Genomic DNA, 23,734 nt, shown 5'->3' on the forward strand with positions numbered 1-23,734 from the left:
TGGAGAGAGGACTGCAAGAGGGCACAATCCGGTTTTTAGCTACTTGGATTGAATTACATTATAATTCCTTGGGTGAGACCCAGCTTCAAGTGCTCCACTTCCCTTGGAGCCAATGTGAGGGAGCAGCTTCAGATTTTAATACACATTATTGCTGAGTGCTGCCTTTTTTGAAGGAGGGCATGGCTGCACACTTGGCTGGAGAACCCGGTGTCTATCTATTTTTATCTGGGCCCACAGAAGGGTAAAACTGCAGAGCAAACAAGTTGTTGCAATTACACAAGCAAGTCATGCAGAAAATCTTTTGACAATAAGGCAAATCATAATTCCTTTGATTTTTTTTTTTTTTTTTGCCAGATGGGACGCCGTAAATGAACATGATAGAGGTATGGAACGTTGTGTGATTAGGCCATAAGGCTCCCATCTGGTGTTTAAATTCAACCTGGGATGATGGTATAATGGATGGAGTTGGGGAGACATTTCAAAGAACTTGAACTCACCGTCTGATGTTAAATGAAAGTCAAGATTTGGTCCAGTACTTACTTACTGTTTGAGTTTAAACAAGTTTGCTAGCGTTACATTTTTGTCAACAAAGACTAATATATGTACACATGATGATCAGTGGGTGTGGATCAGTGATGCTAAAATAAAGTAGGCCTATCTATCTATCTATCTATCTATCTATCTATCTATCTATCTATCTATCTATCTATCTATCTATCTATCTATCTATCTATCTATCTATCTATCTATCTATCTATCCATCCTGCCTGTCTGTCTGTCTGTCTGACTATATACATGTTACATCACAGACAGTCTTTGGTTGGGCTGCAGGACCAACAATGGTACTCTAGCGCCCTCAAGTGGAGGGTAAAATAAATTACTCACACCCATGAATATGCTACAGATTATTAGAACAAAAGCACATCAGTTTTTGGTTTAATGAACAATCGATTCATATTGATAAATTATTTATGACATATGAAAATAGCAAGTGAGCTGATTTTGTCTGAATCAAGAATTAAGCTTTGAAATCATAATTTTGTTATTTATTATTACCATAAAAATATAGTGTGTATGTATGAATAACGACAAAATGAGTCTCTAAGAATTGTAATTTCTTGCCGTGAACTTAAATGACATTCAATATCTAACCCTTATGAAGTTTAAATATGCAGGCAGACATTCAAATGAATGATATACAAGTTAGAGGAGTTATTTGGAGTATAGGCCTGAGTGAGAGTGCCAGATATTTTGAATATATCACAGTTTAAAGTAATCTAAAAGATTGCAAAGGAGTTGGTAACAGCTGGTCTCTGGTGATTAGGTTTACATGTTATTTTAGATTGTTACTTGAGCTGTAGCCTATAAAATATTAAAGAAACTATTTGATTATTGATTAAATTTAAATGTATATAGTATCGTTTGATATTTTTTTCATTCCCTATGGTGTTACTTTTTAGTGCAATGTTCGATGATCAGTGAAGAATAAATAAATGAGCAGATGGTTGAAGGCCTAGGTCTACAGTCTACATTCATATGCATCCATAAATAATACAATTGTGCAGTATTTTTACTTGCTTAATGTCCAATAAAATCCGTTTGAGGGGGTAATTAATTGTAAAAATATGTATCCACCAGTCTGATTGAAGATAAATAGGTTAATGCACCCTTCATTTGTCTTCATTCATTCATGAAACGCCTATTTCCGGAAACAAACCGTACCACGCAGGCGCAAACTCAAACTGTGGCGGGGAATCAAGAGGACAACAAACTTACTCGTTAGCTAGTAGAGGGATTGCTGCTGTACAGTTTTTAAAGAATAATATTTTGAATTGTGAATTAAGAAGAAGATGGTTGAAGGTCCAGGCTGCACTTTAAATGGAGAGAAAATTCGTTCCAAAGTCCAGAAAGGACAGAAACTGAAAGAGACCAGAGGCAGTGTGATGACTTCGGCGGTATGTTATGTTATATATCAGGTTCTAATACGCAGCAGAGGAAGCTACAGCTAACGCTAGTGGGGCTAATAACCAGCACAAAAAACCAACTATTCTTCTGTGAGAGACTTCAAGCTAATGTAACGTTAACCAGCTGGGTGTTGCTGCTACATGCTAACCTGTTTGCGTCTGTTTACAGAAGAACAACTCCGAGGGAAATGCCTTCCAAAGTTTGTGTAGTTGTCAGTACACCGGCGTTGAGACTCTGGGAAAGGAGCTGTTCATGTACTTTGGTCCGAGAGCTTTGAGGTAATGTTAGCTGTACACAGTCACTAACTATACTAATAGTGAGAGGTTAGGTACAGAGTTTCTACGACCACACATACAGTTTGTCTTCTGAATTCTGTGGAGGGACTATTTTTTTTTTTTTTTTTGTCACATCTTCTATCATAATGAAGTATAAATCACAAAAAAAAGTTTGTTTAAAAGTATGATAAAAATGTTTGTGGTGGAAATAAAGCTGAAACTCTTAATTGTTTTCCCACCAAATCTGGTGCAATGTCTGTTTGGTTAATTTTTCTTTTATTTTCTCACTGAAATAGTTTGTGTTGTTTTCTGTCAAAACAAAATGAACCCTTCATTTTATTTTATTTTAATTTCTCCATCCCTAGATAGAAGTAAATTAGGGGTACATTTTGTAAATTAAAAAAAAAAAAAGGATTGCACCAGATACAATTGTGGATGTAACAGGGATGCGAAATTCAATTTATTTTTTAATTATTAGTAGAGAGTCCCTATACCTTTTTTATTATTTAGAAACATGACCAATAATTTTATATTTAGATTGGTTCCTCCTCTCTAAACTGTTACATCAAGCTGCCTAAGAAGAACCAAAGACACAAAATCAAACTATTTGTACCTTGAATTGCGTGGCATCATACCCTTTTTACATCCCACTGTATTGCATTGAATTGCATTGCACACACACACACACACACACACACACACACAAGCTATTCCCAAGTTGCAGCCTGTGGAATTTCTATTACACAATGTAGTGTCCAACCAACAGGCCACATCTCTGTCCTTTTGCTGTCAAGTCTTTTATAAATTGAGACATGGAATCATAAAATTTGTCTTTTCTTTCCTTCTTTCTTTCATGCTCTCATCCTTTAGAGTCCACTTTGGTATGAATGGATCAATGCGTATAAACCCTGCTGAGAGGAAGGATAGGACTGGCTCCACACCAGTGCTGGAAATACACCTGACTAACGACATTGTGTGCTTCTTTGACAGCACTGTGGAAATAAGGTAACGGGGACACCAGCATAGCCTAGATAGATTGAGGTGACAGAAGTTCACCTTGGGGTATGAGTCTCATTCAGTGAGCATGTCCTACATTAGACTGTGTCTGAAGACGATGGCTATTGTTGCATGAAAAACGCAGTCTTTATGGCTTGACATTTGTCCTTTTCATTGACTGCAAGGTCCTGGTGTACTCTTCAGTAACCAGACGGACATTAATTTCTACTGTCTGAGAATTGCAACTATGCTGTCCTATCTCATAACAAATGGAAAACAGAATCTATGAAAGAAACAATTTTTGAAATGTATAATCTCAAGAATGCACGGGTTGACCTCGTGGCAGCAGCAACAAATCTTCAGAATTCTTCTTTAGTGCTATAAAACTGTGTGCTTGCAGGTTGACAGAGGACTGTGAGCAAAGGGTGAGGGCTATGGAGAATCTGGATGTGTGCTCCCCCAAGTTCAGCTTCTCCCGCTCTGAGGAGGCAGTGAGGAGCCAAAGTAGCAGGATGCTCTGTGACGTTCTCCTAGACCAGACCGTCATGCCGGGAGTCGGCAACATCATTAAAAACGAAGCCCTGTTTGACTCGGGCCTCCACCCAGCCGTGAAGGTATGGAAAAAAGATGATGGATTGTGTTCAGCAGAGGAACAAAAAGACGGTAAAAATGCAAGACAACTCTCACAGAAAAAAAGTTTAAGCCCTTGTATTATTGAGTGATGCATTGCAATGAGGAGGGTGAAACAGGGAAAAGAGAAACAAGCGCATTGCGGCACAGATATGCCTTCCCCCCCGGTGCAGTTTGGAAATGGGAATGTTTTTCATTTATTTTAATGAAATTTTTTGTCTTTATTGAAACTCAAATAGGGGCTTCCCTCTGATTTATTACACATTATATATTATATAACACATCACTCAAATACTTTCTATTCCTGATCTGGAAATCCTATGTGAAATGTGAATGATCCAGTGCTTCACATTGCTCTTAGGGAATATTTTCATTAAGCAAACTATAGAAAAAAAAAATTGGGTTTCAGAGTGACCTATTCACTGCCAGTAAGAAACACTTTGCAGCATGAATACTTCTATTACTCAACTATTACCAGGGGCTCTGCTCCGCTCCCTTTAGAAAGTATTATACAGGGAATAAGAATATAGCACACTGGACCAAAACATTAATCTATGACTTTTGGCCCCCTCTTCCTCTGGGACTAGAGGATCTTTATGAGCCTCTCCTCCATTACTGAACCCCTAGGTGTCCTGAAAGAGCTACAAGTGGTGTGTGTTTGTGCTTTACACTGTGTGAGCCAGTCAAGTCCTTGCCGCCTGGGCTGCAAGTGTTGGGTTGACATGTAATTTTTCTCCATTGCATCATTTTAAATCCAGTTTTTTGTTCATGTGTGGTGTTTTTATTGTTTATATGCTTGTATTATTGATTTGCTGACTGCGAAGCACCCTTGTTCTCTGCTTTGAAATGAAGAGCTATACAAATAAGGTTTATTTACTCTCTGGCTGTGAACTGTAACTAACTGTGCTGCTTCATTTTTAGGTTCAGCAGCTGACAGGCGAGCAGATCCGCCACTTGGTGAAGATGACGCGTGATTTCACTCTTCTGTTTTACAAGGTTAAATGTTTGTAAATCAATAGCAAAAAAAAAAAAAGTGTATTTAAAATAGTTTTGGTGGCAGTTCTAGATCTGTATGTGCATGTTTTTCATTCACTTGCAGGTATTTTGCTGACACCTCATTTAGAGTGACTTGCGATAATGGATTAACGTAAAATCCCGTGTTGCTGAGGAAGGAGAGCAAAAGTCAAAGCCTTGCTGCCTAGAGAATAGACAAAATAAATATTCCTGTCCATGCATAATAGACAAGGTCAATGGTTTTTCTCTTTCTCTTTATCCACGTCTTTTTATTCACTCTTGCCTGCCTTCCTTGTCTCTATCAGTGTCGCAAATCTGGCTCTCCTCTCTACAAACATTACAAAGTCTACAAGCGTCCCCAGTGCGGCCAGTGCTTTCATGTCATCACAGTCTGTCGCCTAGGAGACAACGGCAGGATGACTTACTTCTGCGAGCGCTGTCAGAAAGGAGATCCCAGCGGGATTGACATCAGGTAGAAATCCTCATAGACCTTTGGCACTTTGACTTGAAAAGATATTGTCTTGAATTCTTGCAAGGACTGTTTTATGCTTGGTCTGGATATGAAGTAAGATATAAGACTAAAACAACATTTTTCAGTAAAGGGAATGCATACTGTACATCACAATTCTACTGTACTAGCTATAGATAAAGATAAATGTTACATTTCATGTTGTAAGAATTAACTACATGATGCTTGATTTATTTGCTTAATGAAATGTTGCAGTATAGGAAAAGATGTGTATGTAGGCTTCTGATTCTTCTTAATGCATTTTAATGATTTTAATGTAATAGTTCAAGTTATTTATTGTCATGACGTGCACAACTGTTGCAGTAAATCAGTCATTGGCAATAAAATTCTTAGTTCTCCGGCTCCGTCCAGCAATGCTCATACGTTCTATAAAAAGAAAATCCAGCAAGTGAAAATGACAAGACATAATGATACCAAAAAGCAACACAGTAAAGCTAGGTGTCATTTTTCAGAAACCTAGTCTTTGCAGAAAGTTCTAAAGCCTTTTAGATAATACGTTCAAATTTAGAGAGGCCATCTTTGCAGGCAGATGGGCTTGGCAGGGAGTGGGAAGTGTTATGGGGGGAAATTAATGCGCATATAAGGCTGTGTTTGCCAGACAGGGCACCGGCTCAACACCTCCTGGGTTGTGTTTGAGCAAAGCTTTCTGAGGGGTTAGAGCCTAAAGCCCTTACAACGCATTACACAGCTGATAAAGCAATCTGGGAGGAAAGTTTCCTGAAAGCCACTGCTACTTTCCTCCTCCATGACTGTTGGCACTGCAGATTTGCCTTCTTGTCAAACATAGTCGAGCTTCATGTCAGAGTGCTAACATGTATGCTAAGAGCCATTATAAGAAACACGTTCATCCTCTGCTTGAACCTCAAATGTTTGTCTAGCTAAAGTTTTCTCTTTTCCTCTATGTTCTATAATTGGAATAAAATAATTTGATATGTATTAATCATTTTGCACTTGCTGTTGCAAGGACTAATTGCTTGTAATATAAGTAATCAAGGAAATTCATTATATGTATGGACGCATTGTAAATTATTCTGAAGGTATTCCTCAGCTAAACACATAGTCATTTTAATATAAATAGTAATTTTTGTCACACTTCCCTGTAGAGGAGAATCATTTCCCCGAAAATGTAAATGCACGCAGTTGCTAGTTTATTAGGTACACCTAGTTATAATGACTGCAGTATAGAACAAAAAAACTTCCCTCATGAAGGTTTTACTCTGTCTAACCATACTATACATACTCAACTGTATGGTAATTTAGAGGCTGTAGTTTATTTTGTTACACTGAGAGGTGATCATAGTAGTTATCCTATAAATGGATAGGTGCAAGGTACCAAAGTGTGTCAAGTTTGCATAATAATATACTTAATGTGTAAACCGTAAGGGAACCTGTGTTTTGTTTTTATACAGTAGCATTATTTCTGCCTCAGTGCACACATTTAATTTATAAGTAAGCCTGTTTTAGGTTCATTAGGATCACATTGTCATTGTGTTTCCTTTCTCCAGTAAGCTACCAGTCAGAAACAGCCTGATTGGCTGGGCCTACAATGAGAGAACCAATGATAATGTGGCTAAAAAGGAGGAAGAGGACTGGGCCTGTCAACTCTGCACACTCATCAACCAGCCAGCAGCAAAAGCCTGTGATGCCTGCTTCACTCCAAGACCTGAGGGTGAGTGAAATGTTTTTCTACAGTCACTGAATTTAATGGGGCGTCAGAATGTCCTTGTTAGCAAGAGAAAAAAAATAACTGTAGCTGTGGTTTTTGCTGTTTAGCTGAATGATTCCAAGTACCGTTTGCCATCGATGCTTAAGTACTTCTGAGCAAGGCAGCGAACAGTAAGCTGTTGAAGTGACACACTGCAGTGTGTGTGTATATTGCTGCCAAATAATGAGCGCGTCTGTCAGTTGGCCATTTTTCTCTGACTATTCTGAGATGCATTATGGTAGCAGTGAAGTAGTGTATGAAAGAAATGTCCGCGCTATCACTCTGTTACAATCACCAAACCACAGTTCAATGGTTTGCTTTGTATTTGTTGTATTGTATAGTTTTTATTTTTTCAAATGACTAACATTTTAAAAAAAGTCTCCTAGCTGACTGAACAGCTATAGAAGAATCTCTCAAGACTACAGTTTGCCCGTGGTTCATTTTATGCTGAGCTTTCCAAGCATGTGTAAATCGCTGACTATCATCTGTCAGTGTTATATTTTACATATGGCATTGATTCCTGCAGTCCGTTCACATAATGTTCTCAATCCAAACAAACCACACTTTGGACAGAACCCTGCATCTTCTGGCATCTGGCTACATTAATAGTGCCTTTAAAAAGTATTTTGTATTTTATATTTGAAATGAATTTAGATTATTTTGTAGAGATCGTTTTTCATTTTGACATCTGATGCTCTGTTTTTACCTGATGTTGTCTTCAACCGTGCAAAAAAGGACTAAATATGAGTCCACTAGATTTACAAATGTACACCTGTAGTTTGAACTGAAATGAGTGTGAGTCATTTTTTGGATTGTTGAATATTCCTTTAAAATCTGTGGAAATGAATAATGGACATTTATTTCTTCAGGGAAACTTTTTAAGTAATATCATTATTTGCATTTCTAGTTCATCCTGTAAAACAGCTGGAGGTTAAGTGCCTTGCTTAAGGATGCTGTACATTAACGCTAGCTTTTGAGGGATGGAAGAGTAATACTTGTTCACAGCTCGCAGTTAATGGCTGATGTCAGACATGGTAGTTCACCATTACTGAAAAAACATTTACTTATTTTCAAAGTTGTATTATACGGAGGCTCATTTCACAGAATTTTGCATGAGGGCATCTTCAGCACAACAGATTGTGTGACATTTTATTTGACTACACAGTGCAGCAGTCTGGTGCTTACTGGTAAATTTTATGGCAAGCTAACCACTTAAAGCTAACAACAAGCTGCATTTTATGAGAGCAGCCAGTGCATCAGAATAAGCTGCAGCTGCTGAACATGAAATGAGTTTTCTCACTCTGGCTCTGTCTCCACAGTCCACAAAGACGACATTAGCACTGAAGCATCACCCTTCACTGCAGATTTGATTAAATACCCCTGCACTGCCTTCAAGAAGCCACAAGAGGAGCTCAAAGTCAACTGGAGGTCTGCATTTGGGACTTCGACCCTTGTTTTCTCTGACTTGAGCAAGAAGCCAAAGCCTGTAAACTCCCCACTCTCCCCAGCCGACAGTCATTTGAATTCCTTGGCGGCAGAGCGAGGTTTATATAAATACAGCGTCTGCCAAGGGACAACAAGCCCCAATTATGCCTCTGGTGGCTGGCAGAGGCAAAGTGCCGAGCTCTCCAATGGGGAATCACTGGCCTCCTACAGTCACCCATCCAAGAAAATGAGAATTGATCACAGCCCCTTTCCCAGTAACAATGCTCAAAATGGAACCCCCAACTCACAGTGAGTGAATCTCTTGCTTGGCTATTCATGAATAAGTTTATAATAAGAGAAGTTTTTTGCAACTTCAGGGAGATAAGTGGGATAAAAAAGCATCTGACTGTGGAATTTTTAATGCAACATTGTTAAAATAGCTCAGATTGATGAATAGTCGTAGGAAGATACCATGCAAATACCACTGTTACCAACACATCACCACACGGTTGAGGGGAGGTTGTTTGCTCACTAATAAGGGTTGATGTGACAGGTGTACTTGTGTTTTATTTTCAATTTATTTCAAACTAATAAGACTGTTTCTTCACCTCTGTCAGTACACGCAAAATAGATGCGGCAAGCCACAGTTCCTCCATTTCTTCCAGTCCCAGTGCCCCATGTTGTGCATCCCATCGTCGTCCAGCAGTCCTCAGAGTGGTCCACAAGGAGGGGGAGAATAAGGGACGACAGTTCTACACCTGCTCGCTTCCCAGAGAGACCAAGTGCAACTTTTTCGAGGTAAAAATGATCTTTTATCTCTACAGCATTGTGTAGCCTGAAAACTAAATTACTTTAAATTATTATTTTTGTTATATTTCTTTGGTTTTAGCCAATCCACAAACATTGTTATTATCAACTATAAATGCCTGGAATAAAAGTTTACAGCTAAGTTAATAAAACCTTATTTTCTGTGTCGCAGTGGGCTGACTTGCACTTCCCTTTTTGTCACCACGGGAAACACTGTTTAATGAGGACGGTTCTAAAACTAGGACCTAACAATGGCCGGAATTTCTACACCTGCAGCTTTCAAAAGGGTAAACAGTGTGACTTTTTCCAGTGGGCAAACAATGGACCAGGGGTGTCTATCCTCCCTGGTTGTTAATGTGTTTTTGCAATGCATTCCTTCCAAATGAAACTCAGATGCCAATGTGTTCTTATAGATAAATTGATATAGAGAGGGACCTGGTAACTTTGAAATACATACATTGTCCTGAACCATGCATTTAATGGAGAATATCTACCAGCTGTATGACTTTGAGATCAAACCAAATCAATTTGCATTTTATTTGTATCCTGTTTTGTTAATGTCTGTCTTTTTAAGATGTATGTTTCAAAGTTATCACAAGAAAGTGATAAAGAATTTAAAAAAAAACTTAAAGCAGCAACCATTCAAATTTCCAATGACACGTTTTTTTATTACATTTTATTTATGAATTAAAACCAGAATCATCTATCTAAAAATACTGTATGGACTGTTAATTTATTTATGTATATAAAAGAGATACACACAATCATACACCATTTAAAAGCAGTCAACAGATTTCAGGAGTGGTGTGTCTGACTCAGAGTTTGACACCATGTAGTGGAACTGGGAGAAGCCAGGGACTTTGTTACAGGCAGCACCTTCAAAGAGAAAAATATTACAATGTTACAGGTAAATTTCCACTCCCTTCGCATTAAGGCCCCATTTAATGCTGGTATGAAAATGCTAATAAGATCATAACCCTCTTTATGTAACCCCTGTTTATCTACATGCTATAAATGTCTGCATTACATTCTGATCTAATTATTTGTACACACCATGTGACACCGTGACAACTAGGGCACCTTCATGAGTTTTATGGAGGAAGCAAAATAAATGGCATGGCACTGTAGCTGCCACACTGTTGTCATGAGAACAAAGCAATTACTAGATTGAACAGATTGTGCTAGAGTTTCAGTGGAGACTGGATGTTAAACTTCAGTTCAGAAGTTCAGACGTTTAATGCAGCATTATAGAAACTGGGGTCTTAACGAAGTTGACAAATTTACCTTTAATTTACCTAAATCTTTGATCTTCTAATTTCAGACCTTTCTTAGGGTGCACTGTACATGTTCTGCACTGGTCTCAGGTTGTGTAAAAAGACCTCCTGAAAAACCTTTTGAAATCAAATTAAAATACACTCAGGCAGACACACTCTTATGCTCGGTGCCAGTCATCAGAGTCAATGTTAAACAGCATCAGGCCTAATTTAAATGTAGATATTTAGTTGACAGTATAACCGTAGCAAGGCTATACAGGAGAAACTGTTTATACATAATTGGTGCTGGAAGTTATTTTTGGTTAAACCTTTGAGTTTAGAGTTTTTCAAGTTTTTTCTTTTTTAGAAGTTTTAAAGTCTCAAACTACAATAGAAGTGCAATATCCAAAATAAAAAAAACTGGGTGTCAAACAGTATTATAATAAAGTCCTGTAGTTCTGAAGAGATGCCCTGGCATACAAAACTTTGTTCTCCAGATTTAAGAAAACATGTTTGTTTGGTACAGACCCCAACAAATGTCACATTTTCAGGAATTTATGTGGGGGAGGGGTTTCAGTAAAATTGACATTTCTGATAATTCCCACTCGCAATATCTGTCAAAATAATTTCAATATGATGTTTCTACTATATTGTGCAGGCCTATTCTGTAAGCATGTGTGACAATATTCTAATGTTTTTAGTTCCAATTTTCTAATGTTTTTAGTTCCAATTTTCTAATAATGACCATTTAGAAAGAAGCAGGAAACTGTTGAGATTACAGCAACCTGATTTATTTTCATACTGATATTTTATCTGGCCAGGCCTTAATTACACTGGATTGACCTAAATCAATTTTACATTTAAATAAAAAAAATTCCAAACATTATTATGGATATTTTTTGATGAATCAGAATCTTTTATAGAAAGTGAAAGTAAATGCAATTAAGAAAACAACAACATAAAACCGCCCTTATGTATATACATTTGCTTGTCAGCACCTCTGCAGATGTGAGCGTGCGTCAGGTGTGGGCCTTTGGCAGTGGTGGAGCAGCCTGTAGTTGTGAACCTTGACACTCACCATAATGGCCTGTTGTGTTAGCACAGATGATGGCTCCAAAGAATTCTGAGTAATGCCTCTTGATTCTGGAAATGGCCGTCTTGCAGGCTGCCGAGGGATCTGCCCCGGCCCTCATCAGCTCCACGGCCAAGTAACTGTTGGCAGGATTACATGCAGTACACATGAGCCTAGCTAACGAGTGCTGTCAGGGCCACCAACCAGGATGATGATAGGGATGTGCTTGTGATTATGATGTGGGATAAATCTAAAAATATGATTAGAAAATGTAATATTCCCGCCCTCGCTCCGGGGTATGCAACAGAGTTGTGACACTAGGTGCTCACAAGTGTGTAAAATCAGCAAATGGGGAGTAATCTACCATCACAGCAATGCAAATGACTTGCTCTACACAGACACTATATGTGTGCCATCAACTCCACCAGCCTGAGGTCAAATGTATAAAACAAATGAGTGACACAATGTAATTTCCTAAAATGTACTTCTGTAAAAGTTTGGAATTTTCAAGTCGAAACTCAATTAATCAAAGTCAAATTCCTCAGTGAATACTTCTGACAGGCGATGCACCATGTAAGGTGTTATTTTCCACACAAGATGGCAAACAAATTAGTTTGAGTAATTGAATTTGATTTAAATGCCTCTCATAACACTTGTTATACACACTGCAGGAAGATTCCAGATTTCTGGACCGGCAATTCTACGACTATTCCAACATAGAGGACAGATGTAGTTTTAAAACTGCCCATTGCTGGAAAATGTGGGCACGGAGAATGAATGATAAACATTCTACAGTCCACTAGTGGCAAGTTCTTCTTGAAAAATCCAACACCCCAATAGTTGAAGAAAGTGACTCAGAAAACTATGATTGAAAAAGACGACCCTGAGGTGTGGTTGTGTGTGACTGTGAATGTAAAGCTGAGTGCATCTTAAAAAAAACAGCATGTGTACTCGCCAAACCATCCTGGATAAATAAATCTTTAAAAAAATAAATAAAAAACCTTCTGAGACCGCCACATTCGCACAGCCTGGAAACAAACAGCAGCTTAAGTGAAATCTTGCCTCTTCTGTGGAATGTACAAATGACAGTTTTGGGGCAATGTAGTCACGCCTCCACTCTTTCTAATGCTATTGTTGCACTTGCAGCAAGCAGAGGTTCACACCAGAAATTGGCTGTTTAAAAACTACATATGTCACAGATGTCAATATTCTCTGAAACACACTTCTTCTGTCAAGGAAAAAAAACTTAACAGTCCTATTATTCATCAAGGTGGCCGGGAAATAAACCCTGGTTAGGGAGCGGAGCTGAAATCCAGTCAGCATGTCTCAGCAACGCTGTTAGAGAAGTTCTGATGGATGTTTCTTTGTAATAGAAAATGGAAAATAAACCGTATTTCACATAACTTGCATACTTCAGTGAATCCTCTCTTTTCAAGACAAATAAGAAAAAAATATGTAGGTGTGAAGATTGTTGACATTCTTTTTTAAATGTCCTATTTGATTACTTTGAGATCATTCTTTCATGCAGAGGAGCATCCAATGGCTCAAGGTAACAATACAGGAAATGCATTTTGTAAAACTTAATAGGACTTTTTTTCTTATATAAAAAGGACAATGGGTGAGGTACCTTGGCAGAAAGCGCATCATGACGTCGCCATCTCCAGTAGCAGCTGCAGCACCAGCTGAGCTGTCTGCATAGGCCCCTGCTCCAACAATAGGAGAGTCCCCAACTCGACTGCAGGACAGGAATTTGACCAGGGTTCAAACATAGACCAACACTACATGTACTGCTTAAAGGTGGGGTATGCAATTTGAATCCAAAGAGGTTTTTGCTACTCTCCCCCGACTGGCTTACTGATTTGATTGAGGTTCATAGTGCCTGCCCTTTTTCCCGAAATGTTTCTAAGGATAACCTCTCAAATGGTTCTGTGTATGTAGTTACAGTAAGTGCTGTGTCGTCGTTTGCACTATATTATGGTATTTGTCATGGTACCGTGTTACTGTAATGTGTCCAGAATCACATCCCCCACTGTGACACTAAGATTTGCAGCATCATCTCATTCAGCATTGTAATTCATTATGGAACCTTTTGAACTAAACCCAAAACTGTTACATGGGGAAACAAAGCCCTGAACATAAATCTAAAGTACTTACAACGCAGTTATTGTTCTTTGGAGAGAGCTACTTAATAACAAAGTGTCCATATTTTACTTCAACAAAAAAAACTAAAAACTGGAAGGAAAGCTTATTTTGTTATGCAAATGTCTACATTTACATGCTCTACATACCCTGGGACTTTGTGAGTTAGTCCATTGGTGGATGTACCAGCAGCCACATGCCCATCTTGGTCAAGAGCGATCATCCCTGGTGCAAAAACAAGTGGTATTAAAACATCAGCCAGCATAAGGGTATCCTTGCAGTTCATTTCAAGACCCTGAGATTCCTGTTGAAGGTTTTTGTGAGCATAATATATAATATCAGTATAATATAATTTATTCCGAGCAGCTGCAGGCACCTTGATCAATACATAAGTCTAGCTCAGGCTACATTAAAAAAGGGCCAAGTAAGAATTTGTTTTAGGTTTGATCTTTTTGGACAGAAACCCAAATTTAAAACCTCTAGACTGAATTGTTTCCTGCTAACCTCTACTTCAGTGCTATCTAACGTTCCTTTTGGGCATGCTATGTTGTAAGATATCTTTCTTATCCCTGTCTACTTCCAATGAAGTGCTTAAACACTAAACTGTATAAAAGTGCCTGAGGAGAGCTAACATCATATTCTGTATTAACAGATAAAACCAACCTATGGTGTCGTGGGAGTGTGTATTAGCATGCTGTGCCCACTTGTTCTGTCTCAGTGTTGCCCTCGGCTTGTAGGGTCCGCAGGACTTGGAAGGATCTGGAAACACATTCTTTTGACAGGACAGAAAATATCACAGTTGGAATAATCAAGTTCAAATATAATGGCATTATGCAAATGACATAAAAGCAAGGCACATGCTAAATTGCAGGCATTTGCTGTGATGTAATGAATTAAAACACAGCCAATAATTGTCCCTAATGATAAGCAGTAAGGAGTCTTGTTTGGGTTGGAATCTCTATAAACGCTAGTTTCCAGTGACTGAACCATCATATTGATAAAACATCCCAGTTTAAATTATTGCTGCAGTCAAAATGTGTCGTACAGAAGTCATATATATTTTATTGAGACAGACGACCTACTGCACCTAGTGTCTAGTGTAGTTTGACAAAAAGTTTCACTGTCTCTCTTCCTCAAGGCGTTTTCTCTGCTCTCATGACTGACTTTAGCAGCTTGACCTGCAGGGAGGTGTGAAAAGTTCATTCTCCTATGATGTTACAGTGGAGTTCTGCTAAAAAAATTTCAGATTCACAGTGCAGGTGAACAGTCATAAAACATGGAGCCATGAAAGGGAAATGTTGAAACAAAAGGTCTTTTCATACAGAATGTGTATCTGTATCAGCATTGTGTTTTTACAGAGCTCCCATCTTGCAATCAATAAACCAAAGATGGGATCAACTAGCTTGCTTTATGAAAGTGGCTGTCCATTATTCATGAAGCAAAGTCTCTTATATTCCCTTTCATGAAGGTGAGGGTAAACCCCTTGAAACCATTCTCTTTAGTTATAAAAAAATTCAGGTACAGTTGTTCTCCTTTGACCTCGGCAACAAAAAATTATAAAACTGTCAAATAGATTATACAATTTGATATGGGTTTTTGATCACAACAATGAAATAATTATTTAGAACTACTGTTTACTATCTACACTACAGTTTTTTTTTTTCTTCATAAAAGTATATTTATTGTTTATTACATAAGAGATAAGATATGTACTTTATTAATCCCCTATTGGGGAAATTGTTTTTTCACTCTTTTTATTTTATTTTATATTATATACACACACACAGGCTGAAATACACACTTGTGGACATGCAAACAGGGAGAGAGAGATGGTGGAGTAATGGGCTGCCACGTTAGCAGCGCCCCATGAGCAGTTTCTTGGGGTTAGATTGCCTTGCAGAGGAGGTGAAAACTGGCGCCTGTCCAGCTACCAGTCCACACTGCATGTTGTGGTCTGTGGGACTTGAATTGGTGACCCTCCGGTTCCCAAACCAAGTCCCTACAGACTGAGCTACTGCCGCCCTATTAGAAAACGGATATTGACACATTTCACTGTGATGATGCTCATCAAAAGCACATTATCCATATCGGACACTCATTTCAGCCGAGTACTTGCTCAACCCTATATTATTATATAGAATTTTGTTAAATGCATTGTACTGCTAAATAATAAGAACTATTATTAATACAATGTATTTGTTAATATGAGCATCAAAAGTTGAAGTAAAACTCGGATTGTAGGAGTGATCAGCTTTGTCTCTCTTTCAGCTACTGTTGCGATGTCCTTGAACGAGGAACTTAAGTTTTGTAGTCATTGTGGTGGACAGCGTAAAGTGCAAAATGGTAAATCCAATCAATAGGACACGCCATACCGTCTCTGAAATGATAAAAGATGACTTAAAAGGAAAAAATAAATCTTATTCTGGAGATTCAGAGGCATTGTTTGGGAAGTGAACAGGTTAGATTTAAAGAATAGCAAAAGAAAACAGCGCTGTAGGGCATCACCTCTACCACAAAAGCTGACTTTTTTTTGTGAACTAGTTTAGTATGCCTGTCAATTCCCCTGCTTAATATCAATATTTTAGAAGCAGCATGCCTGTAGCCAACACCAGCAAGGAAAAATACACACTCTTATACATACACACCTTTCGATAATTAGGTTGGCAGTTGCCCTTCAGCCACTGTGAGAAAATGTTCATAGATTTGTTGGTAGTCAGGTCTTCTGCGACGAAGCCCATGTTTTCAGCAAACACTGAGGCTATAAAGAGAGGAGTAATACTTTCAGGTCAACTCACAGACTCTGGACCACGCTGACCTTGGGTTATAAGAAAACAGGGTCACAAACAAAGGAGGAACTGGAGGCAATCTCATCTCATTTCGGCTTGTGGCTTTGGATTTTGGGGGGCTCTTGTTGCAGTAGCTCACACTGGAATAAAAAGTTTCAATATTTGCCTTAAGTTTTCGTTTAAATGAAATGAATCATTTACTGCCCTCGTGAAAAAGCGAAAGAACGCTCTTTTAAATCTTTCCTTTCTGGGAGCCTATCGTCACTAACTGTTGATGTTAGGGATCTTGGGATTTAAGCTTATTCAAGTGTTGCAACAAAAAAAAAACCCACACATTATATAGAGCCTAAAATGGCCTTAATGTGACAAGTGCAAATTCAAATATCAAGGTGTCCCCATAAAACATAAGTGATTCCCAGAACTGCATTTAAAAAGGAACTTGGAGAAAGTGTTAGATGTTGGTCAGAGAGTTTTCACACTAGGTTGGATTCCAAAATCTCAAGATTACCACCACAAATTCTTTTTTTGTACTTTGTTTTTTTGTACTTTGACATTGATCCACACATACCCGACTCTCCTACTAGCATTGTATGGTAAGTTTGCTCCATTACAGCTCTCGCTACTCCAATGGCATTCTTGATTCTTCTCAGGTCTGCAACTGCACCCACCTCCATTGTATCCCTTGGTCACAAAGAATACAGAGGAAAAAAACATTACTACTGGTTTACAGGGCACAAGTAGTATGTGTTCAAAGGTTCCCCGTGGAGTTTTTGACCTCTAGTAAGCGCTATGGAGCCGCAGTGCCCATTCCTGCGAATAGGGTCACACAATTCCACTGATCTACAGGTGGTGGTAATGTGCCTAGATACAGCAAAGTGCCAGTTAAAAAAAAGAAATAAGTGCTTTGCAAGGAAGGAAATACATTGCATTTGTCAGACCTTGAACATACACATCATGTGTTTTGGTAACACTGAATGTTAACATAACAGTTTGTTTTGTTGTTTGTACAAGAAAACTCCACAGGGAATCTTTAAAGAGACCACATGTAATCGACCTAGTTTATAAACCAGTATTGGTGGCTAGTAATCTCCCAACAATAGCTGCATGTCTGTAACACGGCCCCCACCCCAATAACCCCATGTCCCCTTCATTAACAGCTGGCCAGAGATTGATAGACATAGTTTCCATAACACAGGTGATGGAGCAAATCAGAGAAAGATGATGAAAACAGTCGTGTTTTTCATTTTTTGTTTCAGTAGCAGTGTGTTTTCTAGGTATTATTGTACCTCTTACATATTGGTGGATGTGATTAGCCAATTAGCATAATGAGTCAGACCCATAAAATGTAATTCTGGCTAACATTACAGTCTCCAATGTTTTATATTTATGAATGATATATATATATATATATATACATACACACACACAGAAAAAAATAGAAACCCTGTTTACAGTGTAATGCATTTTATTAGAAATGCATGCATATAATACATATTACATCAACCTATAGCATAATGTTCAGTTTTGTTTGAGACTGTGAAGTCAACTAGTTTTTGAGGTTGTGGCTTGTGGTGATGTAAGGAATTGATTGAGTTGAGTCAAATTCTCCCAGACAAAATCAAAATAAAGAATTGAACATTACTTTAAAGTTTTTAGAGCGCTAGTATTTCTTGCAGGGATGCTGTACAGAATTGCGTTAAACTGGCCAGGTGTTTCGATTCTTGTGCTCAGGTGATAGCTACAGTATTTCTTATGCAGCTATATTGGATACTGTGTGGGAGACTATCCTCTCCCCACAATGTATTCATGACTGTGTAACCATAAGAAAGTCAATTTTCCTGCAAAATGGAAGGAGGAACATTCCATAGAGTAATAACTAACAGCTTGCTGCTTGCCTTTTGTCATGATCGTGAGCTTGTGACGCTTGCCTCCCACGCTAACTTCTGAGTGTGTAAATGATTGTACTTAAGGACTTAATAACTGGCAATCTTTCAGATCCTAATGAGCACCTTAATTAGTGCTTTATTAAAGAACACAGGCTGGAAAGGTCAACCAGCTATGGCTGCAAACATTAAAGGTGGAAAGACAGCACCAGCACATACTGTAAGACAGTTGCACAATATGTTGACAGCTGCAGGTGCATAATTAGAGTGGCCAACATCTAGGTCATTTTCACTGAAATATAGGTCATTTCTGATTCTAAAAGATAGTCACAAATATTTTCCCATTTATACTTATTTCTTTAGAATATTCAGAACGAGAACATTGCTGGATCTTTACTGCTTCATTATTACAAGTATTTTTATTGTCCTATTTTTACTTTTAGTAACAGTGCAGTTAGGTCCATAGTTTACCCGTTCATGATCATGGCATCCAGCGTGGTCTCTCCAGACTCATCTGGGCTCCCACCATAGCCTACACTGCCATCACACTGCTCCATTTCACAACGGGCACAGCCACTCTCCACTGCATCCAACACTGATCCACCGGACTGCAGGGTACTCCATGCTACAGTGTGAAGCAGAACACAGTTAAACATTCAGTATATACTACAACACAGACATTGTACCTGGGATGGGAAGTACACCCCCCTCCCACCAGTCAAAAGATATTACTGTGGATTTTAACCTCCATCTGGGGAAAAGGAGGTGAAGGTCACCGTTTGACTCTCACCACTGGGAGAACTAAACACAATTTAACGTCCTGTTTTAACTTTGACAGCTACTGTAAAATTATCTGATACCACAGAACACATTTTTGCTTGGGTTGAGTGTAACATCCAATAAATCTATCAAACTAGGGTTAAAAAAGGTAATCGTTCTTGCTGAACAGCAAAAATCTCCAAACTCACCTTATTGGAGATTGTGGCTTTAAACAGAGTTAAATATGTAGGGTAAATAAATGAATCTATTTTCCTAGTTCAAATATCTGGGCAGATGAGTTAAAATTTCAGATGATGCACAAGATGACCAGTACGATGGATTCCTAATAAACCGGGAATGTAAGCTTACAAGCATTTGGTCACTGATCCCCCAAGTGCCCATGGGGGATCAAAATACCAACTGGTAGCACTGTCACCAGCTTGCCACTAAATTCTCAGACCATTGCACTGTGTTCAGCGGGATACTACCACAAATTCCTCCTCTTATCATTTATGATTTATCCATTTTTGGTAAGTGCTCTTGTCTTATATATCAAACTCAGCATTACAATCTTTTTCACTTAGGAAATGCAGCAGAATGGAAGGGAAGATTAGCCTGTTTTTGTCAGATGCTTCTGTAAGCCCCCAAAGGAAAAGAGATCTGCATGGGCGGATCAATAGCAGTGGCTCACAGACTACACTGGGTAGCTGGGTACATTTTTCATTTTCATACCCACCTGGGGGAAAAGAAGGGATGTACATCGGATAAATTAAAAGGGTATGCATCTATCAAATGTTGAGATTTTTAAGTTAACTTGAATCACCTACAGGTTTGATGTGTTCCTTGAGATGTTTTGAACACCAGTTCTATCTTCTTTTTTTTTTTCATGTTAGCTGTGCACCTAGTTGGAAATCCACTTGACAGATAAGTCACAGGCAACGCTGAAATATTTTCAGTTTCAATTTGAACATGTCCAATGTATCATCCTGAAGGAAATCAAATAGAGTGGAGGCAAACCTGGCAATGGCAGTTATGAAGCCATGGTGGGTTCTGCCCATTTCCTCTCCCCATCTACGTCTCTGATCTTACACAGTTGTGCGGTTAAGCTGTAGTGAAGTCACAAGTATATAGCAAGAAAAAAAAAAAAGCACTTTATTATAGTCTGAGGGGGAAATACTGGAAATACGGGTTATGGAGCCTGCCAGGAATTGCACTTCACCACACATATACTCACACACACACACACACACACACACACACACACACACACACACACACACACACACACACACACACACACACACACACACACACACACACACACACACACACACACACACGCTCTCTGTCTCCTTTCATGATGGAAAATTGGTCATGGGGCTCAACATTTATGTCAGAAATATATGATAAAATTAGACAAAGTAAACTGCAACTAAAATGACTGTCTTTATCATTCATCTGCTGATCAATCATTCATTCACTGATTAATTGTTCGGCCTATGAATTATCAGAAAACAGTGAAAAATCCCCATTGCAATTTCCAAAAGCCCGAGGAGATGTCTTAAAATGTTTTTTGTTTGACTGACAGACCAAAAATCCAAAGATGTTTCATAACAAATGACAGAGACATATGACAGCATGAGAGACACCAGAGACTGGCTGACATATTTAATTAGCTGCCAAATTATTTACTGTTTGCTGTTTCTGCTCTTAGAATTATATCAGCAATTAAATTAAATTAAGCAAAAGAATCATAAATACTAAAAAACATCAGTGGCATTTATGCACTTCACTTTTCTCCTGTTTAATTACCTTAGTTAATTAGTGTTTGTTTTTTGCCACCATAGGTCATCAGTGGCCAATCAAGTTGCCGTAGTTACCTGCATGATGAGTCATCTAATGACAGTGTGCACAGCCACGACGTGCTTGCTACTAAAAGTCATTTATAAAACTACAACTGCTGCTCTGCAACTAACAAGACCATTAGACATGTAGTTGTTCTTTGAGAATTGAAAGCATGTGCATATCAGACGATATGCTGTCACATCAGACTGTCGAGAGGAGGGCAGATAATATCCAACCTACTCTCTCAAAGCTTAAAATAACTGCGCTTGGTATGTTTACATGCATATAAAATGATGTGAACGACGTATTTGTTGCTCGACTGGGAGGCTCAATAACGAGCGCTGTGAGAAAGAAGAAAGAAAAAGTCTTTATTTTGATACCTCCTTACAGAATACTTCTGAGACCATTAAACAAAGAAGATACCATTTTGCAGAGGCACACCAATACAGCAATTAAACTGGTGACCTGACTACTGTTTTCCTTTTCAAATAAGAAGAGAAAGTACACACAGTGTTCAAAACATTAACAATACATAAATAACCAGTGTAATCAAATATTTATTTTGGGCAGTGGTAGAATATTACCAAATACTGTACTTAAGCCCAAATTTGAGGTATTTCCCTTTCATGCAACTTTTTACTCACTACATTTCCGAGGAAAATATCTGTCAAACTTTTTACTCCACTACATTTATCTGACAGCTTTAGTTCCTTTTCAGAAAGGTTTCATACCCTCACTGTCCATTGAAAACCCTGTATTTCCAAATGTGTTGATTTTGAATGTTTCTGATAAACTGAAAGATGAAGTGCTGAGAAAATGATCCAACTTCCTAAACCAATAAAACCAAAAAAACATGGATTAGCTGGAAAATGTCACAAAGCTGAAAACAGGGCTGTTTTTCTGAGCTCATTAAAAGTTGACTTTTAGATATTCATGACAGAATATAAACTAAACACCCAACAGCACATTGAGAGGTTAAAATTAGCTCCACCGTATACATCCACAGAGGTGATATTAATCTAAAAGCATCAGATGTAACACTGACAGGGACCACGGCACTGCAGAATGAGTCTTCTTTTACTTTTAATACTTCAAGTAGGACTAAACTTAAATGATAATACTAATGGACGGTTCTAAATACACGACGTATTCTTGTAGTGGAGGATATTCCGCATTGTGGTACTGTTACTTAAGCCTAAGTAAAGTTAAATCCTTCTGCTTTTTGGGCGGCATAAGCCATTAGTGTGCAGATTTTGGGCCCTGTGTCACATGATTGAACTCCAGACACAGTGAAAGTGTACAACCAGCAGACAGTCCCGTACTGTATGTCCTACCTGCAGCAGTCGCATTCTTGAATGGCCACGTATTGATAACGAGAGGTAGCGCTGTGTGTCCCAGAGGAAACAGTAAGGCTAAACAGGTAGACAATAGGAGCCACACAAACATTTTGTCCAAACAAAACGTTGCATTAACATTACAACGCCACACAGACGACTGCTAGTCGTTATATTATATTCATTACTGTTTTTAACGCCAAATATTCCCGCGGACTGCCGAACCGAGCAGGTGGTTACCGCTAATATTGAATACAGGAGAAGTCGCTGTAGAGAAGAGCTTCACTTTGGTTTCGTGAAACGTTACATTTAAACTTCCTTGTTGTGTCACATGCTTAGAGGGCGGGTTCTTCATTAAAGGGCCAGTACAAGTTTAAGTACGTCATACTTTATGATACAAATGAGATTTTAAAAATTAGCTTCCATACATAATACTTTATGTCGCAGTGGCCTATAGCAGACTTTGTGGTAATTTGGGGAAAGAATTGTGGGGAAATAACTTTATAATTCATTACTGAACACTGAATAATACTGACCTGAATGTAACTGAACCTTAATTAGTATCATTGGTATCACCTGTGTTTGATAGAAATGTAAATGTAAATGTTACAGGCAAATTTGGTACTGATAGGACAGTAAACAAGAGTAACCTAACCTACGTTAGTGTTAGCCTATGATAATCAGTAGCATTGTGGTAAATGTCTTGCATTAAACTTCCTCACATAGGCCTACTTTACACACATTAGCATGTTGTAACTGTCTGCTATGTATGCAGGCTAATGCTTGCTATTATGCTAATTTAAATGTTAAACGTCAGCATATTAACAGCTAATAGCTGTTATGCTAATTGGAGGAGCACAGACTGTTGCGTTATGCTTTCCAGCCAGCAGTGGCAGAGCAGCGAATACGCAAGGAAGAAATTCTGTATCCTCTTGGATTTTACAGCAGCCATTTTGACCCGTTGCCTGCTGGCTCATTGGTATGGCTTCCTGGGACACTTAAAGGAACTGAGCCATCATTAACTTAATTCATTTCACTTATGCTTTTCCTGCTATGAAAAGTTAAAATGTCTGCTGTCAGAAGGTCTATAAGTTTTTCTTTATGTGGCTGGCATTGACTTTTTTTTTTTTTCTCCTGTTAGATTGCTGAGAAGTTCACTTCCCCTCTGGTGAGTTTGTATTTTCAACATTCTTCCATTAAAGAACCTAAAACCACTGTACAACTAAAATGAGTTGGGCGACTGGAAAGCATGTATTGGACTAGTAACATCCTGTCATTCATACAGGTGGGCAGTGTTGCCTTTGTAACCTGGCTGTG

The 23,734-nt window shown here is 38.5% G+C and overlaps 2 protein-coding genes across 4 annotated transcripts; one reads left to right on the top strand and one right to left on the bottom strand.

Moving 5' to 3' along the window:
• The first annotated feature begins 1,733 nt into the window (after positions 1–1,733).
• neil3 (nei-like DNA glycosylase 3) lies at positions 1,734–10,060 on the top strand. 2 transcript variants are annotated; one of them, XM_051420369.1, is made up of 10 exons: positions 1,734–1,955; positions 2,134–2,243; positions 3,111–3,245; positions 3,637–3,850; positions 4,788–4,862; positions 5,186–5,352; positions 6,915–7,078; positions 8,434–8,848; positions 9,157–9,337; positions 9,519–10,060. In XM_051420369.1, the coding sequence occupies exons 1-10, from the start codon at positions 1,851–1,853 to the stop codon at positions 9,699–9,701; spliced, it is 1,749 nt and encodes a 582-aa protein (XP_051276329.1). In that variant the 5' UTR covers positions 1,734–1,850; the 3' UTR covers positions 9,702–10,060. The 2 variants fall into 2 exon arrangements, with proteins under 2 accessions (XP_051276329.1, XP_051276330.1); XM_051420370.1 differs by having other exon boundaries at positions 9,205–9,337.
• aga (aspartylglucosaminidase) lies at positions 9,988–22,736 on the bottom strand. 2 transcript variants are annotated; one of them, XM_051420372.1, is made up of 10 exons: positions 22,418–22,736; positions 20,256–20,344; positions 18,951–19,104; positions 17,165–17,277; positions 16,456–16,568; positions 14,474–14,582; positions 13,960–14,035; positions 13,299–13,406; positions 11,678–11,811; positions 9,988–10,222 (listed from the first exon to the last, which is right to left on the bottom strand). In XM_051420372.1, exons 3-10 carry the CDS (start codon positions 19,034–19,036, stop codon positions 10,122–10,124), a joined length of 840 nt encoding a protein of 279 aa, XP_051276332.1. In that variant the 5' UTR covers positions 19,037–19,104; positions 20,256–20,344; positions 22,418–22,736; the 3' UTR covers positions 9,988–10,121. The 2 variants fall into 2 exon arrangements, with proteins under 2 accessions (XP_051276332.1, XP_051276331.1); XM_051420371.1 differs by lacking the exon at positions 20,256–20,344.
• Between the last annotated feature and the right edge of the window lie 998 nt (positions 22,737–23,734).

Source organism: Dicentrarchus labrax, unplaced genomic scaffold, assembly GCF_905237075.1.
Source record: "Dicentrarchus labrax unplaced genomic scaffold, dlabrax2021, whole genome shotgun sequence".
Lineage (NCBI taxonomy): Eukaryota > Metazoa > Chordata > Actinopteri > Moronidae > Dicentrarchus > Dicentrarchus labrax.

What these genes read in the sequence shown, in the direction of transcription:
- neil3 (XM_051420369.1), top strand. Translation starts at nt 1,851, where the DNA reads ATGGTTGAAGGTCCAGGCTGCACTTTAAATGGAGAGAAAATTCGTTCC. An exon ending in TTTGGTCCGAGAGCTTTGAG is followed by an intron (nt 2,244 to 3,110) that starts GTAATGTTAGCT and finishes CTCATCCTTTAG; the next exon opens with AGTCCACTTTGGTATGAATG. An exon ending in CCAAGTGCAACTTTTTCGAG is followed by an intron (nt 9,338 to 9,518) that starts GTAAAAATGATC and finishes TCTGTGTCGCAG; the next exon opens with TGGGCTGACTTGCACTTCCC.
- aga (XM_051420371.1), bottom strand. Translation starts at nt 22,529, where the DNA reads ATGTTTGTGTGGCTCCTATTGTCTACCTGTTTAGCCTTACTGTTTCCT. An exon ending in ACACTCCCACGACACCATAG is followed by an intron (nt 14,036 to 14,473) that starts GTTGGTTTTATC and finishes TTTTTGCACCAG; the next exon opens with GGATGATCGCTCTTGACCAA. An exon ending in ATGATGCGCTTTCTGCCAAG is followed by an intron (nt 11,812 to 13,298) that starts GTACCTCACCCA and finishes TCCTGCCAACAG; the next exon opens with TTACTTGGCCGTGGAGCTGA.